Source organism: Alligator sinensis, unplaced genomic scaffold (genome assembly GCF_000455745.1).
Source record: "Alligator sinensis unplaced genomic scaffold, ASM45574v1 scaffold1192_2, whole genome shotgun sequence".
Taxonomy (NCBI): Eukaryota; Metazoa; Chordata; order Crocodylia; family Alligatoridae; genus Alligator; species Alligator sinensis.
The window spans coordinates 951,103-960,074 of NW_005842312.1; the positions used below are offsets into that span (position 1 = coordinate 951,103).

General features: G+C 44.2%; 1 protein-coding gene across 6 annotated transcripts in view; it reads left to right on the top strand.

The window, feature by feature from the left end:
- Window positions 1–8,972, top strand: part of GPM6B (glycoprotein M6B) — a 66,093-nt gene that overhangs the window by 43,237 nt on the left and 13,884 nt on the right. For all 6 annotated transcript variants that reach the window (XM_014522166.2, XM_025209854.1, XM_025209853.1 and 3 more), the window contains one exon: window positions 818–1,004. In XM_014522166.2, coding sequence (XP_014377652.1) covers window positions 818–1,004 — 187 coding nt within the window. The remainder of the gene's footprint in view (window positions 1–817; window positions 1,005–8,972) is intronic.

An 8,972-nucleotide genomic window follows, 5' to 3' on the forward strand; every position in this document is an offset into this window, starting at 1 on the left:
CATAAAGATTGGAACAAAAATGTGCTGTCTAAGAGTTCAGCTTGGATCTCATTGTTCCTTCTAAAAGGAAATTTCAATATTAGTTTGATAAATATTCTCTCTTTTCTTTTGTTTTTAAAATATATTTTATCCCTTTAAAAAAAAAAGATTTCTAAATATTCTCTGCCAGTTTTTTCAGCCCTGTTCATTTTTTATAACTAAACTATGAAATAGTTCATATAATTTTGTTTCCAGTTCATACAAATAATCGGACTTTTCCTAGAAGTGTAATCTTAGTCAAAGGAATGTCCTAGAGTTGGATTTTGAGAATGTGAGAGTATAAACCTTTGATAGTTAAAAAATACAAAATACGTTTTTATTCTTCTAGAATGCTTCCTGCTTTTTGCTCTTGCTTCCTGGGTTTAATTAAGGGGGTATGACAACAACATAACTGACACTAGGTATTGATAGTGCCAGTAAGTTTTAAATGCAGTATGTTTTAAAACTAGCCAGATCTGAAGGTGTTACTTAGCCAAATGAATTTCTATTTTTCAATTTATGGGCTGCCTCGCCAATGGCATTTTTTTTATATATAAGCACTCCATTTATTTTAATTTGTGTGCTTTGAGTTCACACAGACAAAACTGAAGGTCACCACTGCTCTTGAGCAGAAAGTGTTGTCTTGTATTGTGCATTCATTTTCCACATGTCGCTTTGTCAATTTTTAAGGCTTGAGAGACACCCCCCAGTTGGTTTTACCAAAGGAAGAATTATTATTTTCCTAATAATTTGCTCTTCTCCTCAATAATGCTTCCTTTGTTTTATCTTTTCTGCTTAGGTTGCTTTGAATGTTGCATTAAGTGCCTGGGAGGAGTTCCATATGCTTCGCTTGTGGCGACCATTCTCTGCTTCTCCGGGGTAGCATTGTTTTGTGGCTGTGGTCATGTGGCTCTCACTGGAACTGTATCTATCCTGGAACAGCATTTCTCCACAAACACCAGTGACCATGCTCTACTGAGTGAAGTGTAAGTATGCCATGCCTTCCTTTCTCCTACTGCCTGAAAGAGTTTTAGGAAAGCAGCCTAGGGCCTAAAAAACTGATGGAAAAATGCAGACAAAGTTTTGAGATTAATGTTTGGATCCATCCTAACTTTGAAGATTAGGTTCTTTAAATAATATTAGGCATTTTGCAGTGTATATAATGAATGGATGTAAACCCTTGAGAATGCAGTTCTCCTCTGTACGACCTGGATCAGCACTGGTTGCAAAATGGCAGAAGGTAGGGTAGATATGCAACTCTTATAAATTAACTAAATACAATACATAGAGAGCACAAGCTTTCATGGGCTGAAGCTCACTTCATTAAGCTGTGAAACCTTGTGTGTGCTTTCTTACTTCTTCCACTTCCCCCCATGTCTGTCTTAGTCTAAAAGGTGCATATCTACCCTGCCTTGTGATTGACTTCAGACTAACATGGCTAACTACTTCTCTTTGCAAAATTGCAGTGATTTCCAGCCAATGAGAAAGCACTAATAATATTAAGTTTCAGTATATACCAGTATGTATATGAACACTCCATTGTTATGTATGTCATTCATTAATTGCAGTGAAAACAATCTGTCCTCAGAAAGGGTGGAAATCATCTTGTGTATAGTGAGTGGCATCAGGCCTATGCCCTACAAATAGCCTTCTCCCCCCCCCCCCCCCCAAAAAAAAAACAAACAAAAAACAACCCAAACAAACAAACCCCTAAACAAACCCTTGGAGTGAGGAATGGTCAAGAAATCAAAGGTCTCTTAGTTTTGTCAAACAAAGGTGAGTTTCACCTGAAAAAAATAAGCAGTTTGATGGTAGAAATTGCAGACCATACTTTCTCTCCTGGGTAGAGCTATAGGGTTGCCTCGGGGAAGATTTTTTACAAGAAGCAACCTAGTTAGTGTTCGGAGAGAATGTGATGCAGTGGGCTGAAAAGGGGCAAAAGCAGGGAAATGGAAAATATCCTGAATATCTCATTTACTGCAGGTGTTCATACAGAGCACGCACCAGGGCTGGAATACGTGTTAACAGTGCTTTCTTGAAGAAGGAATGAAACGAGAGAGAAAGTAAAAGTGCCCAGGGTCTCTTGCACACAGGAACAGCCTGCAAAGCAGCTTGTGAAGATTGCTTAGTCTTCTTTATTCCACAAGGAGTCACTATGTAGAGGCTTCAAGCCTGTACTTCAAACCTGTGCAACTCTTTCCAGCTGTGTTGTAGCAGCTCAACAAGTGCCATGAGGAGAAGAGGCACACAACATTCATACTATGCCTACTTTTGAGGAGAAGCGTGCTCCACTGACAAAGTGTTTGCCAAAGAGCAATAAGAGGAGCCTTGTGTAAGGGGAGCCTTCCCAGTATAATTAAAAGCACAACATTGGATGCAACCTTTCTTTCCTCTTGCGTTTTAGTTTTTCCCTTTCAGCCCTTATGCTTAGTGACTGGAAGATGGCGTAGGCCAGGACTTGAGTGAAGTCACTGGTGATGCACTATTGTTTAGGCTACACAGAACCAGGCATGGGCACTGTTCAGGACTGGGCCCTGTAGAGCTCTGATTGTAAGACCAGTACTCTGAAAACCCACGAAGAAGGCAGTGTACTGCTCCAGCTAAAAATCTCAGGAGCTTTGATTTTTTTTTAAAGCTGAATTAATTCCTGCTAGCAGTGGGAACTAATTTCCAGTTCTGTGCTGTGTAGGCCAGAAGGGAGTGGTAGTGATGTATTAGAGGCTGCAAGTTCAGTTGGTGGAAGTGGGCAGGAGAACGCAAGTATCTTGGGTGAGCTCCTTTTCTTTCAAGGCACGTCGTCTCACTCATGACCTTAGGCCGCTGGTGTGATATTAATAAGTTTTGGGTAGGATCCTGAAATTTTTCCCTGTGAATTTTCTTTTGAGGAGGACAGTACCTTAAGGCAGGCAGACTCTAGGAATTTATGTCCCCACTTAGCAGCTCAACGTGTACTGTATTTTAACACCTTCTGGTGGATACCCTGTAAGAAAGCTTTTTCCATTCTAATGTGGTTCATTTGGCATTTGATGGCTTAGTGGCAGTTTCCCTACCTCCAGAACTTGCCTCGCATCTAATCCCTTTAGTTAGGTGCTAATAACGTTTGCTATAGAAATAAAACAACTGTTGCATAACAAACTAAGCTGTGATCACGTAAGAATTAATTTGTTTAGCTGAGCTAAAATAGGGGAAATTTAATTGAGTCCATCCATATAGACTGATGGGGAGCAAGCTTTGAAAGACCTTGTGATAGCAATACTTGGAGCTGTTTCGAATAACTATTTCTCATCAAACCAGTATTGGGAGCCATGGAAACACAAACTAATTGTCTCGGGGACGTGTGCAGTTGCTACCAGCGTTGCCGTGGATGCTAGCTGTTTGGAAGCAGTGGGAGGATTTGGGGAGGAAAAAAAACGACATCTCTCTGAAGGACAGAAAGGTTTAAAAGTGCATTTAAATAAGCCAGTTCTGCTGGAATGTAATTTTAACCAGACTTAATATTCATGTGTCATCTTTGAAACCAGTTGAAGAATTTAATATTGATGTGGAGGCCAAATCCAATGTTCTGAGTTATGAAATAAACTCGTCTTTTTCACAGTGCAGGTGTGTAGGTGGAGCAGGCTCTAAATTGGTTTGAAATGCCATGATGAAAATAAAACTGCTACCTCCCATCATCATTTGAGGGAGTGATGGCCTTTTTCCTAATGATAGCTTCAGTATGTGCATTGAGACTTTGCATACATTTTCTTTCCTAAATGACTTAGATTCAGCATCTTTCTTTCCTTTTAAAATAAAGCAAAAATAAAAATTATCATTGGAAGGCTGTTCAGGTGCAACTGAAATTGCTATTAGACTGGCTCTCAGGCGAGTGGCTAAGAACGGAGTAGGTAAACGTGTAGATCTAGCTATCTTTTAATTTCTGGTGAGCAATTCTTTCAAAACAGGGCATGATTATTAGTAGTTAATGACACTGGAAAAGCAGCATTGTGTTGTCTTGTTCTGCAAGCAGAGCGTTGCAGGTAGTGAAATAGTGGTTTTCACAAGAACTAAATTCACCTTCGAAAAATAAAAGCGTGGAGTTTTCATGCTAATGACAAGTGATAATTTGGGGGATTTAGGAGAAATGTCAAATGTGAAAGGCTTGGAGATTTAATTTTGAAAAACACTCGTAGGTTCTGCTGTATCTTCATAATTGGATTGGTCGTTTTGTTAGACAAAGCACTCTTGCTAGTACTCATTTTTTATCATGGCTGGGGAAGAAAAAAGATCATAATAGACTCAACGTAGAAGACAAGGCTGAATCTCATGGCATTTCAAGTTTTGGGAACTATCAAAACTATCCCAGATGACAAGGCTAACCTATTTAACGATTTCTTTGCCTCCATTTTCCTGAGCAGGGACCAGATCAGCCAGTCCACTGGGACCCCCTCAGGCCCGGGGCAGGCACACCCAGGCCTAGGGTCAGTGAGGACCTAGTCAGGGAACTTCTGGAGGGACTGGATGTATTTAAATCAGCTGGTCCTGACAGTCTTCACCCAGAGTGCTGAGGGAATTGGCAGAGGTCATTGTGGGACCTCTGGCACGGCTTTACGAGTGCTCGTGGTGCTCTGGCACGGTACCAGAGGACTGGAAAAGGGCCAATGTGGTCCCCATTTTCAAAAAAGGGAGGAAGGAGGACCCAGGGAACTACAGACCAGTTAGTCTTACCTCGATCCTGGGTAAGCTTTTCAAGAGAATTATCCTGGTGCACGTCCACGAGGGGCCAGCAGGGGAGATTATGCTTAGGAGCAACCATCATGGGATCATTAGAGGCAGGTCCTGTCAGACCAACCTGGTGGCCTTCTATGACCAGGTCACCAAATCCTTAGATGCAGGGGTAGCAGTGGACGTAGTCTTTCTGGACTTCAGGAAGGCCTTCAACATGGTCTCTCACCCCATTCTCATTAAAAAACTAGGGGACTGTGGTGTCGACACCTACACAGTCAATTGGGTCACTAGTTGGCTGGACGGCCGCACCCAGAGAGTGGTGGTGGACAGGTCATTTTTTACCTGGAGGGATGTGGGCAGTGGGGTCCCCCAGGGCTCGGTCCTCAGACCTGCACTGTTCAACATCTTCATCAGTGACTTGGACGAGGGGGTGAAAAGCACCCTGTTCAAATTTGCAGATGACACTAAGATGTGGGGGGATGTGGGCATGCTAGAAGGGAGGAATAGGCTGCAATTGCATCTGGACAGGTTACAGGGGTGGGCAGATGAGAACAGGATGGGTTTCATCACTGACAAGTGCAAGGTGCTGCACCTTGGAGGGAAGAACCAGCAGCATACCTACAGGCTGGGGAACTCCCTTCTCATCAGTGCAGAGGCAGAAAAGGATCTTGGAGTCATTATTGATGCCAAAATGAACATGGGCTGACAGTGTGGGGACGCAGTCATGAAGGCCAACTGTACCTTGTCATGCATCCACAGATGTATCTCAAGCAGGTCCAAGGAGGTGATCCTCCCCCTCTATGCGGCACTGGTCAGGCCACAGTTGGAGTACTGTGTCCAGTTCTGGGCACTGCACTTCAGGAGGGATGTGGACAACATGGAGAGGGTCCAGAGGGCCACCCACATGATCAGAGGGCAGCAGGGCAGGCCCTACGAGGAGGGGCTACGAGACCTGAACCTGTTCAGCCTCCACAAGAGAAGGCTGAGGGGGGATCTAGTGGCCATTTACAAACTAGTCAGAGGGGACCAGCAGGCATTGGGAGAGTCCCTGTTCCCCCGAGCACTACCAGGAGTGACTAGAAATAACGGTCACAAGCTGGCAGAGGGTAGATTCAGACTAGACATCAGGAGGCGCTACTTCACAGTCAGGGCGGCTAGGATCTGGAACCAACTTCCAAGAGAAGTGGTGCTGGCTCCTGCCCTGGGGGTCTTTAAGAGGAGGTTAGACGAACACCTTGCAGGGGTCGTTTGACCCCAGTACTTTTTCCTGCCATGGCAGGGGGTCGGACTTGATGATCTGCTCAGGTCCCTTCCAACCCTATCAACTATGAAACTATGAAAAAACTGCCAGGTTTTAGCTGTTTGGAGTTGTGGACATTTGCCTTCCTAAAAACTTTTTTTCCTGAATGTCGTCATCATCATCAGTTCCCCACAATTTTAGAGGTGACTCAGGCCAAATGAGACAGCCAAGACCAACCAATTGAAACATCTAGTCTTAAGCAGGGGGTTGAACTAGATGACCCATGGTGGGGTCCCTTCCAGCCCTACAGTTCTGTCTCAGCCTAAGGAGATAGCAATTGGAATAATTTTAGACGTGGGATACAGAGGTATAATGTGGGAAGAATGCTGCAGGCAGCCATCTCTCACCCTTGCCTCTCCCCCGCTTGGCTTGCACAGGAGGCAGTGCGCGGGAGCCGTGGTGCAGTTAGTGTTTCGTAGAATACAAGATATTCTGGGAATCTTAGTTCTCTAGCATGGCAGTGGAGTTTGCTGCTGCTGGGGGAAACTTTCACCCCATTTTTTTGCTGCTGAGGCCCATGTTGAGAAGGCAACAAAAAAAAAATGCTGATTTCGGTGGCAAAATATCGGTCTGATTCTCTTCCTCCATCCTTCCCTCAGCAGCAGCAAATTCCATTTTCGCTCTACAAAACTATGATTCTCAGAGCGTGTTGTGCTCCATGATGCGCACCGCTGGAGCCAACTGCTTCCTGCAGCTGGAAAATACAGGGAGAGCAAGGGACTAGAAGGTGAGGCACCCCCTCCCCATCCTTCTGGCACCCCTCCTCGTAGCTGGTGCTTGTGGCACATGGCTCGCTCCCCATCCCATGTTACACCACTGTTGCAAGAAGCGTGCCTGACTCACTAGGCCAATTTACAGCTAAACACTTGAACCACTTTCAATGCCACCCACAAACCTGTGGCTGATGTGGTGTGTTCTTTTTGCTGTTTAAGCCTTGTACAATTCTCTTATCAAAGGGCATTTATACACGTGCCGGACACCTGCTCTGACGTGCTCTAATTAGAATGCATCAGAGCAGAAGGATTAATTGATTAATCTAATTGGAATGCTGCAGCAGCCTCGGCATCATGTGCGTGCAGTCTGTCCGTGTTTCCAAGTGGTGTTGAGGGTGATGTAACTGAAGATCATCCAATGAGCTTTAGTTAAAGCACTCCTGCTGCTATTTTGAAGTGGGAGGCACTGAATACACTGTGCTGTGGGCATTTTTAATTAGAGCGGCTCCCCTCTGCACCTCAGAGCATGGGTAAAGACACCCATAGAGAAGCAGAGCTGGAAGGGACCGCCACAGGTCTGTTAGTCCAACCCCCACTGCCTTAGGCAGGATCATCCCTATCCAAACTATATTATACAAACCCATTGTCTAACTTCTTAGTAAAATTACGCAGTCACTCCTGACGCAACACAAAATACAACACCCTAACCTGCACAGGTAAAGCAGGGAGGGACCATGACCACCAATATCCTGCTTCTGTAAAAGGTTGTTAAATATACACTTAAAAGGATCCCAGGAAGAGAGCCACATCCCTCTCTACAGAGGAAGGCAAAAAATCCTCTCACTTTTGCAGGCTGGCAGCGCACTGTAGCTGGAAGAGGTCAAAACCCTCTTTGATCCTGCCGTGAGATTTCAGTGTGCAGCTAGCAATGCCAGCAGTCAGCTGACAAACTGCTCTGAATGAGGTGAAACATCAGTAGGTCCATAAAATGCCTTTTTGGCTGCTTTTGATCACTTCATTCCTGTATACAGGAGCTTCTTAAAGCACGCATTCGTTGCTCATGCATGCAACATAGGCAAACCCAGGGGTGTTGAGCCTGCTTTATCTATGCTTGAATGCTGTACCAACTGGCTTGTTTACTTGGTCCAACTGCCTGACCCTCAGGAGGGAGCACAAGAAATATTGCTGTACTTTGTGCAGGTGAAATTTCTGTCATCTGGAGAATGTCCAGGTTTCACAACCACAAAGTAAATGTAAGCACCCCAGCCTCACCTACTTTATCTGTTACAAACTTCACACGAGCATCATGACATGCCTTTTTCTGGATAGCTTTCTCAATCATCAAAGCTTTTAATGGATCTTTTTCTAAAATCTGTTTTACATATAAACCTAAATTGCATGTGCCTGGCCATTCCTAGTGACTGACAGATTCTCTGGGACATACTACATGATGCCTCAGACTGCCTTCTTGTCTGTATCAGTAACACAGGACCACATTGCAGTCAGTAGGAGCCTGTTTTTCATTTCAGACAGTCCACAATTAGCCTTAGTAGACTGTTAGCTGTAATGATATGGCATTTGGGCTGAATTTTCAGGGTTAACTTTGAATGCATCTTTTGATGATTTATCAGGCAGTCTCAGACACTTGCATACCTTGAGTAATTCTGATGTCATTAAGCTATCTCTGCCACACCATAATGTAGCCAATTAGATGTCACTGAAGGGATTGCAGATGTACTCATGATGCCACCCTCTTGTCAGCTTGCCAAAAAACAGCACAGATACAAAAACAATTGGGCACTAGATTGCAGAATCCAGTGTGGATACCAGATAGAAAAGCACAAAAGCTGGTTTCCCAAGACAACTGACTTTTTTTTTTTTTTTTCTCTCATTTGGAAGGGTCAGAGTGAGACTGATCCAGGCACTGAATAACTTTCTCTTCCTCTTTCTGTACACTTATGTCAGTGCATATATGCTAATGAATATAGCATGTGGCCCCTTGATGAGAGGGGTGTACATCAGTCTATCACTAATGCCTTGTCGGAGGCTTGCAGCTTCCAGATTCAATGGTCAGAATGTCTTTGCAGGTGATGGTGTTCACCAAAAATAAAGTTACAGGCTGTCTCTTGTCTGCCAGCCTCTTGTTCAGAGCTGCAATGTCAACATCACCTCAGCAAGCACCGTTCTCTGAGCAGGCTGGATTGCTTTAGGTCTGCTCAGCAATGTGAGGACACTTC